Genomic DNA, 23773 nt, shown 5'->3' with positions numbered 1-23773 from the left:
TCCAACAAAATTGTCTGATTGGTTCACCAAAGTGTAATAAAGGGAAAGAAAATTCAGGGATGAAATCCTCTGCTGAAAAAAGAATACCTGTCTCTCTAGGCTATCCTTTGCTATCCTTTGCCCAGTTGGCCCTGGGACCCTCCAGAGAGGGCCTCTACTCTGTTCCCTTGTCCCAGGGCGGGGGGTGGGGCACCCCAGCTGCTCTGACGGATGGGTCCCCTTCTCTCTCAGGGCACCCCAACCCCAAATTCACATGTAACAAGTTCTCATCCCAGTCCCCTTTCCTGGCGCCCTGATGAGTATTTAAAGCCAATTTTGAAATGCCAAAAAAAAAAAAAAAAAATTTCCTTTGCTTGGAAATTTGGACTTAGTAAATGGACACCAAAGCATGAGGAATCTTAAGACCACCTATTTATAGTCTGGCCTATTTACAATATAGTCTTGTGTCCATACCTGTTCTTATTTTTTGTAATTACATATAAAGTCCCCCCCTTTTCCTTCCTTTTTTCTTTTCTTCTCCCTCTACTATCTCCTCCCCTGCCCTACCACACACACACTCCTTCAGGCTATCTGAATATTTTCATTATTTGTTCAACAAATATTTATTTTATATACCAGGCATTATAAGTGAAACCAACTTTGTGTCTTATTGTTACAGTTTAGAGGGAGAATATAACATCAGTGAAACTACTACCACAACACCAAAAACAAACCCCAGAATGAAAGAACACAGTGGAATAAAGAATTAAATTGTCCTGTAAAAAGCCATAAAGTCCATCCTAGATGTCACTGATGAGATTAGATCATAAAAATAGTGTGACATCTGTCCTTCTCTATTTCTCTCTATATATTTCTCTCGACTTTATTCTTTTTCAGTCTCTCCAAAATTTATTTAATTCTGAGTCCTTCACACACAGGTTCTATTTTCTGATAGAGAACTTAATAATTTTTATAAAATGGTTTATATAGAGCTCCTGAAAATCAGGGACTATATCTTATTTATCTTTGCCTCTCTGGAATTTAGCACAATGTTTAACTTAAAATATATGCTCAATAAATAGTTGAGTCAAGGCTAATGATTTAGGGTGTTTTACCCTTCTCTGATCTCAGATAAATTTTCACAGGGAAATAAGGCCTGCTGAAAAAAAAAAAAATTCAAGACATGGTACTAATAATAAGGAAATATCTTAGGAAAAAGAAATTACTTTTAAAATGACAACTCTGTTGGTAGCTACCTGCCATATCCTTCTTATAGTGAGTTGTTTGGGGAAACTTACCTTCTCTTAACACACAGAAACTTACTTTCTCTCAACACACAGTTTGGACTTTCCTTTATGTGGTATTGGTTTAAGATAAGCTGCCTTTGTGTATTTTCTATTTTTATCTTCCTATGATTCTAATGATAGTTTTAGTTTTAGATAGTAATTTTTAAATTGCTATTACTGTCCTTTTTTTAATTGGCTTCATTTCCTAATGTTATTTCTTTTCTTTTGGGAGTACTCCTTAAAATAGTCCCCTCTTTATGATGGCCTCTTGCCCAGAGTTGTTAAATTCAACTTTCCAGGAATATCCATTAATTTAATTAATTTTATAAAAATACCCTCCATATACTATTTAATCTAAAATATTTTCAATTATAAAATGTATAATTGTTTTTCCTACAACTAATAAAGATAAAATATGCTTCCAAATATAATTGCAAGGAACCATTAATTAACTAAAAGATGTACTCTGATTTCACAGATATTAAAATGTCAAACATTGTACAGTTTTGAATTTATAAAATATAGGAAAATCACCATCACAGCTTTACCATACATTTCCTTTTATTTTTGGTGCTGAAACCCGGGAACGAACCATACCATACATTTCCAATCAAATATTTATACAACGTTTTAAAGTTATTTCTATGGTGGGCACCTGGGTGGCTCAGTGGTTGAGTGTTTGCCTTTGGCTCAGGTCATGATCCAGGGGTCCTGTGATCCAGTCCCAGTTCAGGCTCCCTGTGGAGAGGCTGCTTCTCCCTCTGCCTATGTCTCTGCCTCTCTCTGTGTCTCTCATAAATAGATAAATAAAAATCTTTAAAAATAATTATTTCTATACTAATGGCAAAGGAATACTGTGTTGCATACTTAATATAGGACAATGGTATTGCATTTTTTTTTTTTTTTAGAAATATTCTGAGAGCTTTAGAAAGTCCCTGCTGGAATGGAACTCCCAAATGTCAGTATCTTTGTCTGTTTTGCATGTACCTTAAGCACGTAGAAGAAGGTACTCAATAAATATTTCTCAAATGAATTTATGAGTGAATTCATGTTTTGTTAGAGATGCCATGTGTCTGTTTTAAACAAAACCAAATGAAACAAGTAAGAATTATTAATCAGTGAGCTCCTTCTAAATGCCAGTTTATGTTTTTCAGATAATCTTGTACAGAATAGCTTCTCAAGCCTTACTTTTCACTTTTTGCCAACTTCTTTCCATTATATTTTCATAAGTGTTATAATGATATTTACAATTCAGTGATGTTTGCAAAAGCTTTTTGTGAATTACATAATTGGTGAAAAATTGAATAACATAATTGGTCATTTATGGCTGTCGATAGTTGCAGTACTTTGAGGGTTAAAAGGGAAAAAAAATCCTAATAAGTTCCTTGTAATAATACATTTGGTCCACTCAGTAAAAAGTAGATATTAGTGAGCCAAATATAAAAATAAAAATATCTAGACAAAGGAGTAAGTTTGTAGGGTCTGAAATTTATTCTCATTCCATCTCTTCCTCCATTTCTAAGACATTTATGTAGCTTTGATGATGGCTGAGTATAAAGCCATCCATATGTTTTTATTCTATTATTTTTATTTAAAAAATGCTACTAAATTGTCAGTCTCATAAATTTGGAACCCTCACATCTCAATAGTTATATGTAATTTAAACTTCACAAGAGTTTATTATGATTCTTAAGGCAGAAGATCAGAATATCAATGTCCTTATCCATGGCCTCTGGAACCCAGATCTCTATAGACTTGAAACTTAATTTAGTTTTTGTTAGCTATGTAGTCATGGAAATTAAGTTAACATTTTTTGTGCCCTATTTCCATCCTTCCAATGTCATTAATGCATCTCTTGTAGGGTTTTTATAAGGACTAAATAACACATGTAAACTTTTTAACAGGTCCTTCCAAATAGCAGATGTGAGTGTTGGATTTTCCCTATTTCCCCTCTGGATGCACCGTACTCTTCACTGCCCTGCTTTGTGTGCTGGCAGGCTGACCTTCATGGTCTTCCTTACCCTGGGCTCCCTTGCCCCCTGACTTCTGGTTAGATTTTCAACTGGAGACAATGAAGGGATGGAAAGACAGAAGGAGTGAAATTGAGGTAACCCTTCTCTCCATTTCCTCATTGGCTGATTGTGGTTTGGCATGACTTTCTCCATCCTCTTCCTGTATGGAATTTCATAGCTATTATTGAATGGTTTCTCTCCTTGGTTCTACTTATTGCCAGATCTTAGTATTAGTCCCTCCCCACATTCCATCAGACTTCGGGGTTGTCAAGACTTGCTGTGCATCTAGGCCTCGTGCACCAACACCCCTTTAACTCTTTTCACATCCTTGTTAATAATCCCTTTATTTGATTTTCTTTAATTAACCATTTGCGTGTACTATTTATTTGCCCATGGGATCATAAACAGCATGGTGCTGAATTATATAGTTTAAATAAGTATCAGATTATTTATTTCAAATCAATAAAATATCATTAATAGTGATAGGAAAGGGGGTTTTACAACTTAGGTAAAGAAAATCAATTTTATTAACCTGTATGTCATTATAGCATAAATGTCCTGAGCACTAAAGGAGGTATGTATTGAACTGGTGCTAAATTGCAGTTAGGATGGAATAAAGACTGAGAGACCTCCCCTCAGGGGCTTGACACATGAACCCTCCTCTTCTCCCTTCTTGAGAGTGCTGGAGGCAAGTACATGGAACACAAAGAAGTGGGGTTTATGTGACCAAATCAAGTTCAATATAAACCAAAATCTAAGTTTCAGGGTTTAGTGGGCATCAAGATTTTGGAGTTGCTGGGTGGCATTCTTAACAGAAGCTTGCAAGGCCATATAACTAAGAGGTAGACCTGGAAGACTGCTTGTAGGAAATAAATAGGAAGGTCATGGCTGGTTTTCATTCAAACAGGAATTACAGGAAAAAACGATAAGGCTCCAAAATTATGAAGTACAGTGACTGCACATTGTGGGAGTGTAATAAGTGTCAAGATGTTTTACACATGGATAAATCCAGATTTCCTCACAGAAGACCTGGGGAAATATTGTGTCCATATCTCCACTCAGTCACATGTTTGGGATCTATGTAGGGCTGAGCTTATAGGACACGGAAACCATCATGAGTCATTAAGGTGAAACTGGAGAAGAATGCATTACCACTGCATGAAGCAATAATATCATTTCATGTTCATCCTGGAAAGAATTTAAAATAATATGCCATATGAAGTTTTCCCAAAAAACCTATTGTCGTCTTAATCAGAGTTAAGAATTTTTAACTCTCAAGCCAAATGAAATCCTATAGATACCTCAATTCTCACACTTAATCACAGTAGAAGAGAGAATATATTATAATGTTAAGAGGGAAGAGATTAAGACGGCTGGAGTCCCTTTGACTTACTAGATTGAATCCTAACTCTCTCTGCGACTTACTATCAGTATATCCTTGACATTTTTTTTTCCAACCAACCTCTAGAGGTCCCAGTTTCCTCTTCCTCATCCTTGGAATTAGAAAAGTATCTATTTCTTGGAAATACTTTAATAACTAAATAAAACAATACAGGCAAAAAACTTCAAAAAGTACGTGGCGTATAGTATGTACTTAATAGTTCTTGCCTGGTTTTCTTTTTTGATTGTGCATCTCCCAACAAGATTCTAAGTGTACTTTGAGGTATTAATATATCTATAAGATGAATACATATACCTATGTAATAGGTAAATAATGTAATAGGTATACGTATTATTCATTTTATATCCGTTACCAAGTCTATCATATAGTGAAGTATTAAATAAATATTTGCTTAGTGACTAAATGAGGTTAGCTTGTCTTAGAAATATGAATCTCAAAGACCAAAACAATGCACATATGTCGTTTTTACTGATGTTGTCTCCTGAGATTCAGTTAATTGCTAGAGAGGAGACTATTAATAGCTCACTGCACTTTAAACGCCTGTCTTTTTTTAATATTAGCACATCAATGCAATTCATATCCACAGCCTTGGGCACATGCAGAAGCACCACATTCACGTTATCAAGTACTCACAATTATTCACCAAAAAAGTAAAAATCTTATCGAAGTAAGAACTAGGAATAAATTATAGCATCAAAAGGGGAAATAAACTACTTATTTGAACATACTTTTATAGAAAATAACACAGATCTTTTTTAAACAATGAAATTATGTTGAGTCTACTTACTTTGTATTTAATTAAACAATGTACAAGGGGCAGCTGTTGCTGTTATAAACTTTGATATTCAATTGGCATCAATAAAAAAAAAAGGGCTGTGTTTCTTCCATCTATTAATTCTGCAATTTATTTACCCTGCAGAAAGACTTTTTCAAATTTAAAAACAAGTAGACTTTCCTGAAGAAAAATAATGTTAACAACTTTGAATGTCTTGAAACGGACAATAAAGTAGCATAAACTTAAACTCACAGAAATAGCAAGGGAGAATGCATATTTTCCTGCTTTATAGTTATTTAGACAGTAGTCATGTGAGTATTTTGCAGCTTAAAAATATTTCTATTATCACATGATCTTATATGCTGGTTAGAAGAGAAAATAATAACATAAAGAATAATGATAATAGTTACCATTTGGTTTTCTAAGTAAATGTAATTGTGAAAAGTATTTTACATGCATAATTCCATTTAATATTCACAGAATCACTAGATGGTAAGTTTCATAAAGACAGAATCATATCTATCCATTTCTTTATTCATTTCTTTTTTTTTTTTTTTATGATAGTCACAGAGAGAGACAGAGAAAGAGAGACAGAGACATAGGCAGAGGGAGAAGCAGGCTCCATGCACCAGGAGCCCGACGTGGGACTCGATCCCGGGTCTCCAGGATCACGCCCTGGGCCAAAGGCAGGCGCCAAACCGCTGCACCACCCAGGGATCCCTATTCATTTCTTTATTCATCAGTGGTCCCCAGTAATCAGCACTGAGCTTGAATACAGTTGATTCTCAATATTTATTGAACAATTGGATGATCTTTCCTTTGAAGTAGGTTCTTGCTAGACAGCATTGTTTCAGTCTGCCAATGTTCGAGTATTACTAAGTGTACTACATTTGGTCAGCTCTACCCTTGTTTGGCATGGTTACTCTTACTTATGCATACTTACAGTGAGAGAATGCCTGAGGGAGGCCTTTATTATGTATAGCATATTGAGCCTAAAATGTCTAAGAAAGTTACTGACAAAAGCACTGTTAATAAAAGTAAAGCCTTCAAAAATCTGATTCTCATCTATACAAGTTGAAGGTTGGAAAATATTGCCATTAAACATATCTTAGAAAGCATAGTCAGGATTTGTTAAAAGCTCTTTTAAAATTATAGTATCACTTAATAAAACATAAAGAAATGAAGGATAAAGTAACCTCTAGAAGCCAGAACCACAAGGCTCAGAGCAGACTTACCAGAACGGTCACCACACGTAGAACCACTCCTCGCATGTTATTCTCTAGTTTCTTGTCAGTTAGTGACCCATTCAGCCCTGTGACAGGATTCCAGCACCCAAGCTGAAAGGCAAAATAGCTTGGTCACTTTCCTGCCTGAACAACAGTCCACTCCCTAAATCTTTGGAAAAACTGTGTGATATTTCTTGGAATAACTGGTACATGAAAGGGTTCTGCGCAGGTTTTCTTTTCTAATAGTAAACAAAGCAATCAGAAAATCTATTTCTTGCTTTTCAGTATCATTTTATGGCATATTACAGCAGCCAACATGCTTTAGGAGACTCACTAAGGACATGGACTTTAAAAGGAATTATAACACACCAATAATTCAGTTCTGGTAATGCACTGAATTGGAAAGATAATAGCACATATAATTTAGTATAATATCTGTTCTTAATATATCAATTATTGCACAAGTTAGATCTTCTTATACTTTCAATGGTTTTAATTAGATACTTTTATTGGAAAAAACTACAAGATTTTTATAACAGTTATAGGGTTACTGCTTTTATTTGAGGGGAAAAAATCATGTATTTGGCTTTGTTGTTCTCAAGTATTCACAGTACATACAACAATATAATTTGCCTTTTTTGTCAGTGCTATCAATTTCCTGGGAATATTTTGGCAGCAGCCTTTCCCTTCAAGTCTTGCAATGATTCACTGCTCTTTACACTCCAAATACTGGTTTAATTTTACATCCTTATGTAGTTCTTATGTGCTGTAATAACCAGGTCTGAGGGCTACCAGTTTTAAAATCACTGCCTATAAATCACAACAGGATAAAAACTGATGACTCTCAATTCAGAAATAAGGGGGGAAAAAAAAGAGATATTGTGACTTGAGTTAGCAGATAACTCAAGTAGCAAAGCTGTAAAGAGCATGCTATAATGCACATCTTGGGAAGAAATGTCACGCTATTAATTCTGATACTAAATCCACAAGCCTTCACTTTGGGAAACCTATTCTATATTTGCATATTTTAAAAATGTAACAGACCTTTAGTCATATTTGGAGACTGTTCTGATTGACTGAATGGCTTATAGGGACACACCCAGTTACTTGTGCTGCTTCCTCCTGAAGACTGATTTATTTCTTCTTATTGCATTTTCTTTGTGGGTTCCAAAGTTGCAAGTCTCCCTCACAAATAAAAGATGTCCGTGCTTCCAATTAAAACTCAAGTTTCTCTTTGAGTCCCCAAGAGATGTTTAATTAAGGAACCTAAAATGTACCCAATATGTCTTAAGAGATGTTACAATATAAAAAAAGCCAGCTTTTTCTCTATTAAAATAATTTGGAAAGGGCCGCCAATTATAGATTTTAACTATAAAAGCATATTACATTCATTCATTGATATGTCATTCTTAGTTATCTAAAAAAGTCTAATTAGAACTTAGATCCAATTAGTAAATCCAAATGTGTTGAAAGTCTAATTATCAGAGATATCGTAGTCCTCTTGCCCAATTTAAAATCTTAGGAAATTCTTTTGAGCTTTTGTTGTTTTCTTAGATCAACCAAAGTCCATGCCTATTACATTCCTTGATGTAGATATATATATATATATATTTTTTTTTTTTTTTTACTAACTTTTTCAAGAAGATTCTATTTCCTTAGACTAAATACTGGTGAAAAAAGTGAAGACCTACTACACTATCCACCTTTTACAGTTGCATTACTTAATTCTAAGCTTAATGAGTAGCTTTTAGGACATTATCTTGTTCAAGGTAAATATGGCTAAGATGCCAAAGTAAATACAAGGATTTCTTTCTTTCTTTTTCTTTTTTTTTGTCTTCCTTGGTAAATCTACAGTCAGTTTGCCTAAATAAGTGACATCTATTAATGCTGACTTGACCATAGCATTTTGGTGTATTGACTAGTCAAAATATTTACTACTGGAGTAACAATAAAACTTGCTGAGCAGTTTGTTTCAACAATGCTCTGTACATACATTTAAAAATATATAATTTCCAGCTTCTTAATTATGTCTTCCTTTAAACACAATTAAATATAATCCATGCTCTAAAAATTCTAAGGCACTGAGACATTTAGGGCTTTAAAAGAATAATAATAAAACATTTGTCTACAGACCTGAGCAGTAACTTAAACATTTATATACACATATGATGTGTACGTATTTGTTTCTTCTCACTTTAAAAAATATATTTGGCCAAATCCTCTCTCATATATATTACATCATTTTCTCCTCTGCCTGATGGTTTTTCCCATTTCTATTTTCTATCTCTCTTCACTCCCCTTTTCTTGCTATTTGACTCACATGTCCTTTGATCATAGCACTTGTAAAGTTGTTTCTGTTCATCATAACAGCAGTTGAGATTTTAGGATTGGTAATACCTTTCACTTAATTCAGTTCTTCCTATGTACAAACTCTAACAAAGTTAGCTGAATATTAGCTATGGACACCAAGAGCCAGGAATTTCAGAGACTGAATTTTGAGGTAGAGAAAGTTTAGAATACAGATGATCTAGAAATCTAGAAATAAAATATATCCACTTGTGACATATCAAAATGAGATATAACAAAGAAATCAGGGCAGCCCAAGTGGCTCAGTGGTTTAGCACTGTCTTCAGCCCAGGGTGTGATCCTGGAGATCTGGGATGGAGTCCCATGTCGGGCTCCCTACATGGAGCCTGCTTCTCCCTCTGCCTGTGTCTCTGCCTCTCTCTCTCTCTCTCTCTCTGTGTCTCATGAATAAATAAACATGATCTTTAAAACAAACAAAAACACAAAGAAATCAATCAGAAATTATAATAATACTTGTTTCTTATATTGAACAGAAGTACTTCTTTTACATTTTTTGGAATAATTTCTAAGTATTAGCCATGATACTGAGCTCCTTATACTTGATCTCATTTAAGCCTTAGAATAACTTTATAAGAATGTGTTGTTACAATCATTATTTTATAAACATAGAAACTAAGAGCTCATCTAAAGTCACATAACTACTAAGAGATGAAACTAGGATTTAAACTATTGCTTTTAAAAGTCCAGATTCAGTGCTTTCAATTGCAGTCCTGTTTTATAGCTTATGATTTTTTTTCATAAATATGATCTATTTGAGGTTGGTAGGAAATTTTTATTCCTATTTTTGGTCAAAATATTAAGGCTCAGAATTGCTAAGTAGTTGCCTCAAAATAGCAGCTCGTGAATTCATTTTGGCAAAACAATTGAAAAAGCAAATCATCATCATTTTTATAAAAAAAAATCATAACATGTACATAGTGCATAGTATTAGTCAATCCTCTGAGGTCTTTAATTATAGTAATTAGCTTATCTCTCAAAAGAATATAATGAGAAAGGCAACATTATTATCTCCATTTTACAGAAGAGGAAACTGAGGATTGAAAGGTTGTGCTCCTTTTACTGTGTTATCTTTTACCCACTTATAGAGTCAAGAGGCATTGAGTAGAATAAGGAAAGTAGAAAAATGAAATGGACAAGAGATTCTCAAAAGTATTTCTGGAAGTCTCTACTCTGTGTCACCAAATTACTAAAGATAAGTGTGGGACACATTTCATTTATCTTAAGGTCTGTTGATATTTCTCAAAATGTATACCAAATATAAATAGGGAAATAATAGCAACACAGAGAGAAAATTTTGATTATTCACATCTTTTTGAAGGATTTTTCAAGTTTTAAGATTCCTTAATTTCTGTTCATAGCCACTTATCTCCCTGAGGTTCCCTTTAAGCTTTTCTGTTTGATTGTAATAGCTTCTTCCAATAATAAGCAGTATAAATGAGTTAGGTTCACACATTCAAATTGAATTTGTATCTATAGCAGGTCATATTCCTTGCAGCGTAGCAAGATTGATAGGTATAGTGTTTGATTAAAAAAAAAAAAAACCTAGAAGAATTTCATTTAAGTTCAAGTGTGAAGTTTATCTAACAACTTCTTTGGTTTCATTGTTAGAAATTCTATTAACCTGATTTCTCTGGATATGTGGAGAAGGTTGTTTCTGTCTGGTTGTGTTTTTGTTTTTGTTTCTCCACTCCCCCCCCCTTTTTTTAAACAATGAAGCTAGACACTAATAAAGATAATGCACACAGAATCTTACAATGCTATCTATTCAGCTGAGCACTTTCTAAGTAAAAAATAATAAAAGTGACCTCTACAACACATAAGATTTACAGAAAGTCATACTGCTGATGGCAAAACAAGATTCACTATCTCCCATGGTCTGGCAGTCTAGGAAAAATTTGGAGGGATTAAAAAATAAAGACAAATTCAATTTCCTTTCAATTACAGTGTATCGATTTCCTATATTATTTTCTAGTTTATGGCTGAAAGTCACTTTAAAACCTTAAAAATGCTTAATGCTTTAATTGTCCCCTTCATTGAAGCTTTAGCAATAATAATCTTGTAGCTCTCTGTTAAAATCACTGTAATATCTTGTGTTCAACAAAATGGTTGATGTATTTGCATGAGGAGAGTAATATGCTCCTAACATGCGTTATGTCATTAGTAAATGACCAAGTTTTGGATATTTAGCCTTTTTCTTTCAAAATCTCCTCTTTTCATTTGTGTGGGGCTTTAAAGGATGACGTTTGACTACGTTTTGCATCACGATTTTTCAGGCAGTGTTACAATGTCAAAAAAGAGCTGAACTGTTCAACTTTAATTTTACGCCTAATAGTTATACACTTTAATGACAGGAGTCAAGAGAGCTCTTAATTGAATACCAAATGGAATTCCCTACATTTATTAGCTTGTATTCATATGGAACAAAGGAAGCCTGGTTATAGTATCAAAGCTCCAGCTGCAAGACACAAAATATCCACTGCACGGCAAGCTGTGTGCTGCCAGCCACTGCATTTCCTTTATTTGCTTCCTTAGCCTTCAAAGGAGAAAAAAAAGGAACAATAAGGCAAAGTAGCTGAAAGCTAACCATTTAGCAATGCACAGCATTTATTTGGTAGATATTACTTCTATAATGGGAGAGAAAATGTAAAAAGAAATACATATGGCAAATTGGCTCAGATACATGTTTTATACAGTTAAATTGGAATGCTTTTCCTTTGATATATACAGGAATGTAGTGTGTCAGTAATTCCTCCAAATATATATATATTTTTTGGTGATATTTCCACTTTTAAAACAGGTTCAACTTGTAGGACTTGCTCCCTAGGGGATGATTATTTCCTCCTAAGATTCTATTCCTAGAGCTTGGTCATTACCATGAAGTAGTTGATGTTCTTTAGATTATGTGAAATAGCCTTAGCACCTTAGGAAAAAATATCTGTGGAAAAAATTCAGAAAAAAAAATCACCTGATTCCACTGCTTACAGCATACATTTCCCCGTATTGCTGCTGAAAACAAAATTTTTGTACCATGTAACAATGTACATGTACATAAGATGAACTTAACTGATTTTCACAAATGAAGAAGAGAAACACAAGAAGCTATATATATATATATATATATATAGCTTCATATATATATATATATGAAAAAATAGCTCACCGATGTTTTATGCCGCCTTAATAACCACTCTCAGTTATCACCTGGCATTTAACTGATTTAATAATATTTTACCATTATTACAAGTTTTCCCTTTTATAGTTCTTCTTGGTGTAAAATTACTGTTACACTATATTTAGAGGCAATATATCAGAGTGGCTAATATCAGAAACTCTAGAATCGGACTGCTTAGGTTCAATCAAACACCTGCTCTGACAGCTGCTGGGCATGTGTGATTAGGCCTCAGTTTTCTCATCCCTCAAATGGGCACAGTAAAAGTGACTTCCTTGTAGGGTTGGTGGAATTATTAACTGACTTAATATATGTCAAATATTTAAAAGTGTTCTTGGCACATGAAGACTAAAGAAATGTTCATTATTACCATTTTTTAAAATAAAATTGGCAGTCCTATTATTTACTCAGCTTCATCATTGGGGTCACTTACTAGTTTCAGTGAGGAAGCAGGTCTCTAAAACTGTGGTTCTCAACTTTGGCTGCATATTAGAATCACCAGAAAATTTTTAAAAGTTTTGATGTACCAGCCCAAATAGAGAACAATTAAGTCCAAATCTCCAGGGATGGAATCCAGGCATCAGTAGTATTTACAGCTCTCCAGGTGATTTCAACCTATAGCCAAGATTGCAAAGTACTTCTCTAACACTTGCCTTAATACCCAGGGAGTAGGAGTTCACATAGAATGGCTACTTAACCTTTTTGAAGGAAGGCATCATTTTTACCCACTTTCTTTGCAAGAGCTAACTAGGAACACTTCCTCAAATAAGCAAGTAGTTTTATTTTTCTTGTTCTAAATAGGATGGGAGGTTAAAAACTCTGTGAGGCCAGAATGATGCCTACCTTGTCTATTCTTGTATCCGTAGCCCTTATTACAGTAGATTACAGTAGTGATATATGGGAACATGATAGGTCCCAATAAATATCTGATAAGTTAATGCATTCATTAGAATTCCTGTTGTTCTTTCTTCTCCCTCTTTTTCTCCTCCTCCTCCTTCTTCCTTTTTTTTTTTTTTTTTTGTCTCTCCAGTTCAAACTGAATGAAGAAACAAAGCATCTCCTATCTGAGACAATGTCCTGTTATCATATTGTTATCAAACCCTTGCCAATTTTTGGAATTCTTCAGAGTGATTTCCTTCACCCATATTCTACTAGCTCTCCTTTTCTTTCTGATCAGATTTTTTTTCTAGAATATTCTAGCACTTAATGATTACAACCTGATACACTTAATGATAAGTTTCTGGATTTTCTTCTCTTTCATTCTTTGCTCCCTCAAGATGTTTTAAAGGTAGAACCTTCATTTTAAAACCACATTAGAGTTCTTTCTTTTCTTATCCATTAAATAGATAGCCACTTAAAGTCAGGGACACCATCTTAACCATCTTTGTGTGCCCAGTGCCTTTTAGTGTTTTGCCTAAGTAAATTTTTTATTTTTTTGAAATTACAAGGTTAACATATAGTTACAAAATCTAACATAAAGTATTTCTATTGGACTGTAGATCTTTGTTCCAAAACAATCTAAAATCTGAAGTCCAGACATCTCTTTATATTCTACTACCTCTTCAATGTTTCTGCTGATTTCCCAGTCACCTCAATTATTTAAAAGATTAAACTCATTTTTTTAAAGATTTTTAAAAATTTTTTATTTATTTATGATAGTCACACAGAGAGAGAGAGAGAGAGAGAGGCAGAGACACAGGCAGAGGGAGAAGCAGGCTCCATGCACGGGGAGCCCGATGTGGGATTCGATCCCGGGTCTCCATGATCGCGCCCTGGGCCAAACGCAGGCGCTAAACCTCTGCGTCACCCAGGGATCCCAAGGTTAAACTCATAATCAACCTCCTACCATCCATTCTTCCACTAGCCAGAAACTAGCAAATCTGATAACTGCACATATCTAATCCATTGCCAATCTGCCAATTTCATCTCAAAAACCAAACTGTCGAATCCATTTAACTCCATCTCCTTGCCACCATCGTAGCCCAAGCTAACTTCATTGCTTCTCTTTTACAATCTTCACTCTACCTGTAACAAAAATGTAAATTTAGATATAATGTCCTCTGCCTAAAATCTTTCCACAGTTTTCCATTGTTAGCAAGAGAAAGGTCAAATTTCTAATGTGGCCAACCTAGATCTGTGTGATTCATCATTTTACATTCACAATCTCATGTCACACCACATTCTTTCTCAGTGATTGAACTCCAACCACACTCATCTTCCTTCAGTTTCTTGAGTTAGACATAATCCTCCCATTGTAAGAATTTAAACATTGTTTCTCAAACATTGAGGTATACTAGAACTAATAGGAAGTGAAAAGCAGAACAAACAGACAAAAGCAATGCCAAAGCTATATGCCATGCCAATTAAATTAGAATTTCTAGGCCTGGGATCCAGGCATCAGTATATTTTAAAATTTCCAAGCAGAGCACCTGGGTGATTTAGGCAATTAATCTCGAGATCGAGCCCCATCGCCTTGGCCTCTGCATTCAGCAGGGAATCTGCTTGAGGATTCTCTGTCTCCCTCTCTGCAAGCCCACCCCACTCATACCTACTCTCTCTCTCTCTAAATTAAATAAATCTTAACAGAAAAAGTTTCCAAGATTATTTCTAAGTGTCACCAAATTTGAGAACCAATGGTTTTCATTATATAGTTTTTCTTGAATGGAAGAATCTAGACACCTGCCATTTTTCAATGAATTACTGAATCCATTCTTATTCATATTTTAGATCTCAATGTAAACATCTATAGGTTAGTGTAAACCTTCCCTGATTACCTGTCCCCACCCCCAGGTTAGCTCTTGTCCCTCCAAAGTAGTATCATGTCCCTCTCCTTCATAGATTAGCATTTATTGTACTAATTATCTGTAGGTTTCCATGAATTGAGGAAAAATTACTGCTTTTTGTCTCCCCACTATCTTCTTCAATACATAATTCCTGGCACAAAGTGGGACTTCCATTTTTATTGAATACTAAGCAAATTTAGATCATGTTTAAACAGGAAACTTCATACATCTTGCAGTGATTGTTGATTATTTTTTAAACAATGCCTTAAATGAGGATCTCAGTAGATAGTCAAGATGCTATGCTGCCAGATACTGAATTTTTGTTTGTTTTTGGAACTGTAGATTTGCAACTCTTATTCATCCTAGGTGGAGAGAGAATAAGCTCTACATGATAAGATCAAGGAATGCTTTTCAGAAGCCTTCAATATGAAGAATGATGACATTACCTAACCCCTAGAGAGTAAAATAAGTTGTTATTTAGTCTTATCATTTGAACAATTATATAACAACAACAACAGAGCAGCAGCAGCAATAATAGGAGTGAAACATAACCTATGATGGGTGTTTCTTACATTCCAAGACTCATTTTAAGACATGTACCTATACTATCTCACTAAAAGGAGAACCACAACATATCCATGAAATATGAAGTGCTAAAACTTTAGGGGGATAAAATGTTACCAGTCTATGAGGGGAAAGCCCTCTTCATAATGCAAAATCTTCTTGAAGAGTAGCTCCTGGTCAAAAACCTAAGAATGATTTTTTAGGCCTGAAAACAGGCTATTAGGATGGCTTTACCTGACAGGCCTATTGAAGGCAGTTCCAGTCAAGAACTCAGGTCCCTTTGGCTGGCCATGTTTTTAGTCAGTATCTGGCTGCTTAGCCCAGGAGCCACTTTACCTCGGCATTGGCCATCCCCCAGGAGTCTCTGCTGAGAACCTACTGGTTGAGGGAGGGGGCAGCCTTGAAGATACTTACTTGTAGTCTGAGTTTATACCCAGTGCTTTTCCTAGTCTTTCCCTTCTTCCTTTCCTCTCTCCTCACCACTGCACCAGTCCATAAAACTGCAGGGGCCTCAGGGTTTGCTCCCCATTATATGTTGATACATCTGACTCTCACCTGGTGTCATTCTGCATGAAAATAAGGGGCACTGGGGGAGCTGGAACCTTCCTTCCAACTTGCTTTTCCTAAGTGAATAAAGGCTTAATTGACTTTCATACTGGCTTGTTTTCTTAATTGACTACTCCCACATCCAGCAGCTCAGCCCTTGACATTGCTTACTTTATTTTTTTTTTTTCATTGCTTACTTTATAGTGACGTGACAGTTCACATTTATTGAAGACTTCCTATGAGGCAGGTATTGTATCAAAGTCCTGGATATTATTTACTTTTCTGCCTTAATCCTATTAGATGGATACTATTAATTATACTAATTTTTAACAGATGAAGAAATTGAGGATTAGAGAGATTATTGACCTGTTCCAGATTACTCAGCTCAGAAGTGAAATCATCAGGATTTGAACACAGGAAGTTTAGCACCAGAAACCACTAGGTGATTCTGACCTCAATCAACAGGATAATTTTTCAGGAAAGAATAAAGCAAAGGGCACATGGACTGTTCCAATGGTGTTTGAGTGCTCATCTCCTAAGAATTGCTCTATTTGTGTTTTAGGGTCCTCGAAAAACTAGAATTTATTTGCATACCCTCTTTTCTTTGCCTCAACTATTCAAGTTGGGTTTCTGTCATATGGAACCAAAAGATTTATAGCTAATTACATGGAAGTTGTGCTAGGTTTTGTGAATTTACTCTATAACTACGTCAATGTAGAAAAAGGAAGATATTTTTGAAGAAGTGGGCAAAAAGTAAAGAACATTGGATTAGGTGTTTGAAGACCTAGTTTTTATTTCAAATAAGGGATCAGTGTAAATAAATTCTAAACTCTTTTCTCACAACTATTAGTGATTAGGTCTATTTCATGGATAGTTTCTTATAATATGAGCAAAGCAAACTCCAGTATATATATAAAGCCAACAAGGATTACTGATAAAAGGGACACTCATAGAACCATTTGTATTGACCTATTAAAATACAACTTCCACAAAGGCAGATGTTTTTGCCTGTTTTATTTACTGATGGATACCAAGCACCTATATAGTTCACAAATAATAAATATTTATCGATTGAATGAATGGGTCTTATTTTTCTCAAAGAGTAAATTAAATCTCAGTTGCCTAGAGGACTTTGTGGTATGTGGGTTTTATCTCAAGGTAAGAAATAAATCAGCTAATTCTCATAAAATCCTGTCTAGCTTTGTGATTCTATAATTGTTTAATATGACTGGATTCATACCAAGAGTCATTCCTGTGATGAACAAGAGAGGATTACTCATTTAAATTTTCCAAATAACTCTGACCAAAAACAGTACAATCAGCCATTGCAATCAGTTGGTCTGATGCTAAGGCTGACACAATAGTATTGTCTAGGTAACCGTGTAATTCTTCCTTTCTGGTTCTCTCTTTATCAGATGCCTGTGCTTATGCTCAAAATGAGGATGGAGTGCTGGGGTTTCATGGATAACTGTGATTCATAAAATGATTGACTATGCCTCTGAGCATTCTTACTAGCTTTGAAAGTAATTGTTATTTCATTGCAAAATATTATAAACATTTATGCAATTGAGACTCCCATAAATTAGGCATGTTTAGAAATGCTAGCATACTTCAAAAAAGAGTTCTTTATGGATTTACATATTTTTCTAATTATTCTTTTTAAATTAATGATCCTAAATACTTTCCCCACATACACTTCCACTGGTAATTATTAGCTATAATTACACATGCACGGTAAGGATGAGGAAGGGCAGGGGTATTATTTGGAAGAGGTTAGGACTAACTGATCACAATAAGCTGCAAGAGATTTAGCCATAAATAATCAAGTGGACTTTGATGCAATAGTGAGCATAGGTTAAATACATTATTTTCCCATCACTCAGCATTTATAATCAAGAAGACATTTATTAAATACCTGCTGTGCTAGTGTGATGGGATACAAGGATGAATAGAAAATTATCTTTCACCTCCAAGAATTTATCTGTTTGAAATGACAAGGCAGAAACTTTTTATAAAGAAAAAAAGTATGGCAAATTCCCCTAGGCAGTATGTTACTAATTCCTAAAGGACTGGCATACATAAAAGTACTCGATATTTAAAGAAGAGAGATATCCATGAGAAAGGATCCAATCTCATCAAAGAAAATGATTTTAAAAAGTGGACCATTGTGTAGTAGACTGTCTGCAAGATGGCCACAGATAATTCGTCTGTGCCTATGCTTGCATACCAATCTTTCATCAAGACATAGAGTCCAAACAAACAAACAAACAAAAAAACAAAACAAAACAAAACAAAAGACATAGAGTCCATTTCTGTTCTCTTGAATCTTAGTTAGCTCTGTGGCTTGCTTTTACCAGTAAAATTAGGCAGAGGGGATGATATATGATTTCTGGGCCTGAGACTTAAGAGATCTTACAGTGTTTTCTCCTTTTTGGAAGCCAACAACCAAGTAACAAAAAAAAGGTAGGCTGGAAGACTGAATAATGAGAGACTATGCAGAAAGAAAAAGGAGTCACATGAATGAAAACTATGGGACCTTAGCCAACACCCAGCATTATTGCCCCAGACATGTGATTTGATATCATCTTGAATCCCTTGTTTCCGATTGAGCCATCCCAGTCAACACCACATGGAGCAATCTTTCCTGGATACTAGACCTACTGAATCCTTAAAAATAAAATTTCTGTTTTAAGCCAGTAAATTTTAGGGTGTTTTGTTTTGCAGTAATAAATTATTGAAACACATGGCTTAGGGACAGTTAATCACCACCTTTGCTTCTGAAATTGACTAGACACCTAAGGTTTCTAGAAGGCAGTAGGAAGTCATATATATATGTGTGTATTTTTCAATTCTAATTTGAGGAAACTTAAATAAAAAGATATATATATCTTAAAGAAACAAAGAAAAAGATATATATATATATATCTTTTTCTTTTTATCATAAAGCTTTTTTTTTCATAAAGCTTTTTTTTTTTTTTAAGTTTCTCTACTATAATTCAGAGAGGCATTTCTGTATGCACTTTCATCTTTGCATTACCTGATTGAAACACTTTCAAAATTAACTATACTTTGGAAATTAGGGCAAATTAGATCATGATTTGTTTTCTATGGCTGCTGCAACAACTGCAAAACCAGTAGATTAAAAGAACAGAAATTTGTTTTCTCATAGTTCCAGAGGAGAGACCTGAAACCAAGGCTTGGCAGGGTCATGTCCTCTTGAAAGGCACTTAGGGAAGAATCTTTCCTTGCTTCTTTCAGCTTCTTGTGGCTCCAGGTATTCCTTGGCTTATGGTTGTTTAACTGGCAGCTCTGTCTCTCTTCACATGGCCATCTCCTTTTCTCTGTTCTATTAAATCTCTTTCTACCTTCCTCCATAAGAATATTTATTGGATTTATGACTGACCTGGATAATTCATGATGACATCATCTCAAAATCCTTATCTTAATTATATCTGCAAAGACCTTTTCCCCAAATAAGGTCACATTAGTAGGTTCCAGGGGTTAGTCTGTGGATATACTTGTGTTTGGGGGGGGGGGGCAGGGGAGGAATTAATCTCTACAGATCACAGTTCATAAATTCTCATTTTAGTATCAAACTTTTTATCAAGCCACTTTGGTTAAAACACAATCTCTTTAGGGAAAAGAAGTAGTTTTATGAGATCCATATACACCTGGGACAATTGATTTTTCTACATATACTGATCGATTTAAGTTTCCTCAAATTAGAATTGAAAAAGCACTTGCCAAATAGTGATGAGTTTGCTCTTGCTGCATTTCTCAATTTGATCTTCTGTGGTAGTTATTATCTGAGGCATTATTCTAAGTTTTAGTCACTCACTTGCCTAAGTCCTCCAAGAATTTTGTGCTCCTTGATGGTTGGAATAGCTTTTTATTCATTATAAGATCTCTAGAACTTTTGTGCCACTAACATATAGTATATAAGCAATAAATGGTTGTGATCTAAAATATCTTTTTTGTTGTTCTCCATACATTGTCTGCAGTTTAATGGATGTATGAATGTACTTATATTAGCCCTTAGACATATCTGGATACATTTCAAAAATACCTTTTATTTACTATAGATAAAAACAGTAGGAAGAGATCTCTCACTTCTTTCTTCCAATCTATGTTTGGCTTCCTAAAGCTAACTGTAGAAAGTGGAAGCTATTTTGAAAATTTATTAAAATCTAAATTCAATTTTAAGAAGTAACAATTTGGTTATACTAAGAATTACTTTATGGATTCAAACAACTGAAATTTTCAAAATCAAATATACAGAAAATATTCAGATTTAAAATTTTGTCCAAGATATGAATTTTTTGAAAAAAAATGTTTATAATAGTTATTGTATCTTCCAATCATGGAAAGCTTATTGTGCTATTTACATTTATTAATTCATTTAATCTTGATCAACAAGCCCTCTGGGTTATAAACAATTAGGTTAAGCTTATAAAATTACTGAAATTTACTTTTTTTGACCTGAAAACTGAAATTACATATGTGGGACTAATAGATGTAGAAAATTTAGTCTTAGAGTCTATTCTTTTTCATTTAACACACAAGCAATCAGAAGATTATTCTTTTTTTCCAAAATGTTTTTTAAATGCAAGGTTATTGTAGAAAGTAAAATAGAAACTGGATTTTGAGATTTATTTTGTTTCTTGCAAAGCTGTTTTCTAATCCAGAGGGAAAAGACTCTTGAAACACTTCAAACATCTCAATCCTCAAAAGTGTTATTACAATGTTTTATTCCATCTAACAGCTGGATTGAACATATTTTGAAATATATTTGGGACAGGAGGGCATAAAATGACAAGCACTATTGTGTGAAGTCTAAATTTATTGAACTGAATACTATCAGAGAACCACCTGGACAGGTTAGCACAGGTGACTAGAATATTGTGCTAATGAGAGTAGCATCAAAGTTTAATACTCACATAAAGTAGTTAGTTTGGAGAGCTGAAAAACATTCCTTCTGCCAGAGTTGCTCTCTTAACCTCACTCAGCACCCAATGCACATAATTAACCTCACAAGGAAAACTCAAGAGATGTAAACTAACCCATCAGAACTCATCATTACCACAGGAAAACAACTAAAATATGTACCAACCACCATCTTCTAGTTTATGAAATTTGAAATACTAATATATGTCTTTTCAATTTTTATTATGAAAATTTTCAAATATATATAAAGAGAATTGAATCATGAATCCAAAGTACTCATCATCTTCCTTAAGTAATTATCAATTCATTTTCAATCTTGTTTATCTTACCCTCCATCCTTTTTTGTCACCATTCCTTTCAGATTTATTTTGAAACAAATGCCAGATATTGTACAATCTTATTCTTAACTACTTTTTAAATATCTCTGAAAATTAAGAGATCTTTTATTTTATTTTATTTTTTTAATTAAGAGATCTTTTAAAACACAATCATGATACCAGTACAATGTTCCCTAAAATTGATAATTTCTCAATATTATCAAATGTAATCAGTATTCAAATTGCCCTTATTTCTACAAATTAAGATCCATATTTTACAATAACTAACATATCTTGAGCCTTTTTACTTGAGTTCTCCATTCATTTTCCTTAATTTATTTCCTCAACATATGCGTCAAAAAATTAGTTATATTTCTGTAGTTTCCCAAAGTCTAGATATTGCTTACTGAATCCTTCCTTCCATGTTACTTAACATGTGCCTTTGTCTGTTGTATTACTTATAAATTGGTAAATCTAGAAGATTGATATAATTCAGCATAATATTTGGCAAGGATTTGTTTTGTGTCCTTTAAACAGAAGGCACCTAGTGTTTGTCTCCTTCTCTCATAATAATATAATCAGCCATTAATGTTCATTTATTACTTTCATTAGTGTTATAGGCTGAATTGCGTTCTCCGAAAATTTGTACGTTGGAGTCCAAACCCCCAATATATCAGAATGTAACTATATTTGGAGATAGGGCCTTTGTAAAAGAGGTAATTAAGGTTAAATGAGTTCATGTGAATTGTCCCTAATTGAATCAGACCGGTGTCATAAAGGGAAAGGAGATTAGGATATACAGAAAGAGACCAGAGATTTGAGTTTCTGGAGGAAAGACCATGAGAGGACATAGAGAGAAGGTAGCCACCTGAAAGGGGACAGGCTCAGAAGAAACCTGCTAACACCTTGATTTTAGACTCCTAGCTTTTAGAAGTGCGAGAAAATAAATTTTGATTGTTCAAGCCACACAGTATGTGGTAGTTTACTATTGCAGCCCTAGCAAACTACTATAATTAGTGATGGCAAAATGCATGCCTTAATTTTATCATTTCTTCATTTGAGGAGTATTTAAATAAAATCTTTATTAAGAATTTGGTTAACCTGAGATGGAGTTTGTCTTCACAAAAAATAAATGGATTTATCCGCATGTTAATCTAAAGAAGGTTATATCATGATAATTCATGATTCAAGGGTATTTGGTAGTGAAATAGAAAGTGATCTGGTTTCCTGTCCTCAAATTAACTCTGGAAAACCCACAGAGTGAAACATAGGTTGCAGAAACTTATATGATATCACTGTGGGAAACTCTGGGAAGGAGTTGGGTATATTGAAATGGTGTATTGGAGTACATGCAATTGCAGGCTGGGGAGAGGGCAGCAGGGCACAGCAATTAACAGATAGATTAGAGCATTTCAAATTCAGCTCTTGCCTCTTCCATGTGTTGACTTGGACTGTCATTGCCTGATCCTTCCCTGTTGAAATCTGATGTAGTTACCCATAGCACTGATTAATTTATTGGGCAGGGGTAGTGCAAAGAACAGCAGAGTAGGACAAAAGTTCTGCTGGAATATGGAATTGAAAAAAAATAGATAAAGGCTGACAGGCTTTGCACATTTACTTCTCCACTCTTTCCTTCTCCAGACCTCTGGGGCTATAGGATTGCAGCACAGTGGCCTATCCCAATTGCTACTACTTCCTTAAGATTTTAACAATCTGTTTTTGGTGTGGTGCCAAGGAAGTGACTAACTGTGGTTTTGTGCTATGTGGAGTTCTCTTCCTGAGCTCACGTCTTTTTCTAGCCTTGAAACAACTAAGAACAACAGAGATTAAAGTGATTTGCCCTTACACAGTATGAGAAAAGTATATTCTCAGATGAATATGAGCCCACAGGTCAAAATGATTATACATATGGAGATTTAAAAGAAAGTATAACAATCTGGACCACATATTGTCAAGACTCTGAAGAGTTTCAGATTTTACCCAACTTACAAGCTAACATATTATCTTGCCACAATTTGATGTTAGTAGAAGGCATCAGACCCCTGGATCAGACATTAATGATTTTATTTCTCATAGCAACAGAAGTATCATCATTAGGCATCAGTTCCTCAAGCCCAAAAAGATGATACAAAGAGGGCCAAATAACACCTCCATGAGTAGTGTGTTGCACTGCTGGAGAGAAATCCTGAATTTAGGGAACCTAAATCTTTTATAACAGGCAATAAGCATGTCCTTTGCTCTGATTGGAAACATCATCTTTAATATACAGGACAGTAAACAAATCTTCCCTTTCCTGTGGAGAAAGACACTAGTTTTATATTCCAAGGTTGTTTACTGTACAAATATCTTTGAAAGGATCATTTAAAATAAAAGTAGTATGCGCCTCAGTTCATAAAAGATATA

The 23773-nt window shown here is 34.5% G+C and overlaps 1 protein-coding gene across 3 annotated transcripts in view; it reads right to left on the bottom strand.

Annotated features, from left to right (window-relative positions):
* GRID2 (glutamate ionotropic receptor delta type subunit 2) overlaps positions 1-23773 on the bottom strand; it is a 1466011-nt gene that overhangs the window by 372149 nt on the left and 1070089 nt on the right. For all 3 annotated transcript variants that reach the window (XM_072810836.1, XM_072810835.1, XM_072810834.1), the window contains exon 9: positions 6690-6791. In XM_072810836.1, the coding sequence (XP_072666937.1) occupies positions 6690-6791 (102 nt within the window). The remainder of the gene's footprint in view (positions 1-6689; positions 6792-23773) is intronic.

This window comes from Canis lupus, chromosome 33 (assembly GCF_048164855.1).
Source record: "Canis lupus baileyi chromosome 33, mCanLup2.hap1, whole genome shotgun sequence".
Taxonomy (NCBI): domain Eukaryota; kingdom Metazoa; phylum Chordata; class Mammalia; order Carnivora; family Canidae; genus Canis; species Canis lupus.
Note: the sequence above shows the minus strand (reverse complement) of the source record. Positions and strands in the feature narration are given on the sequence as shown.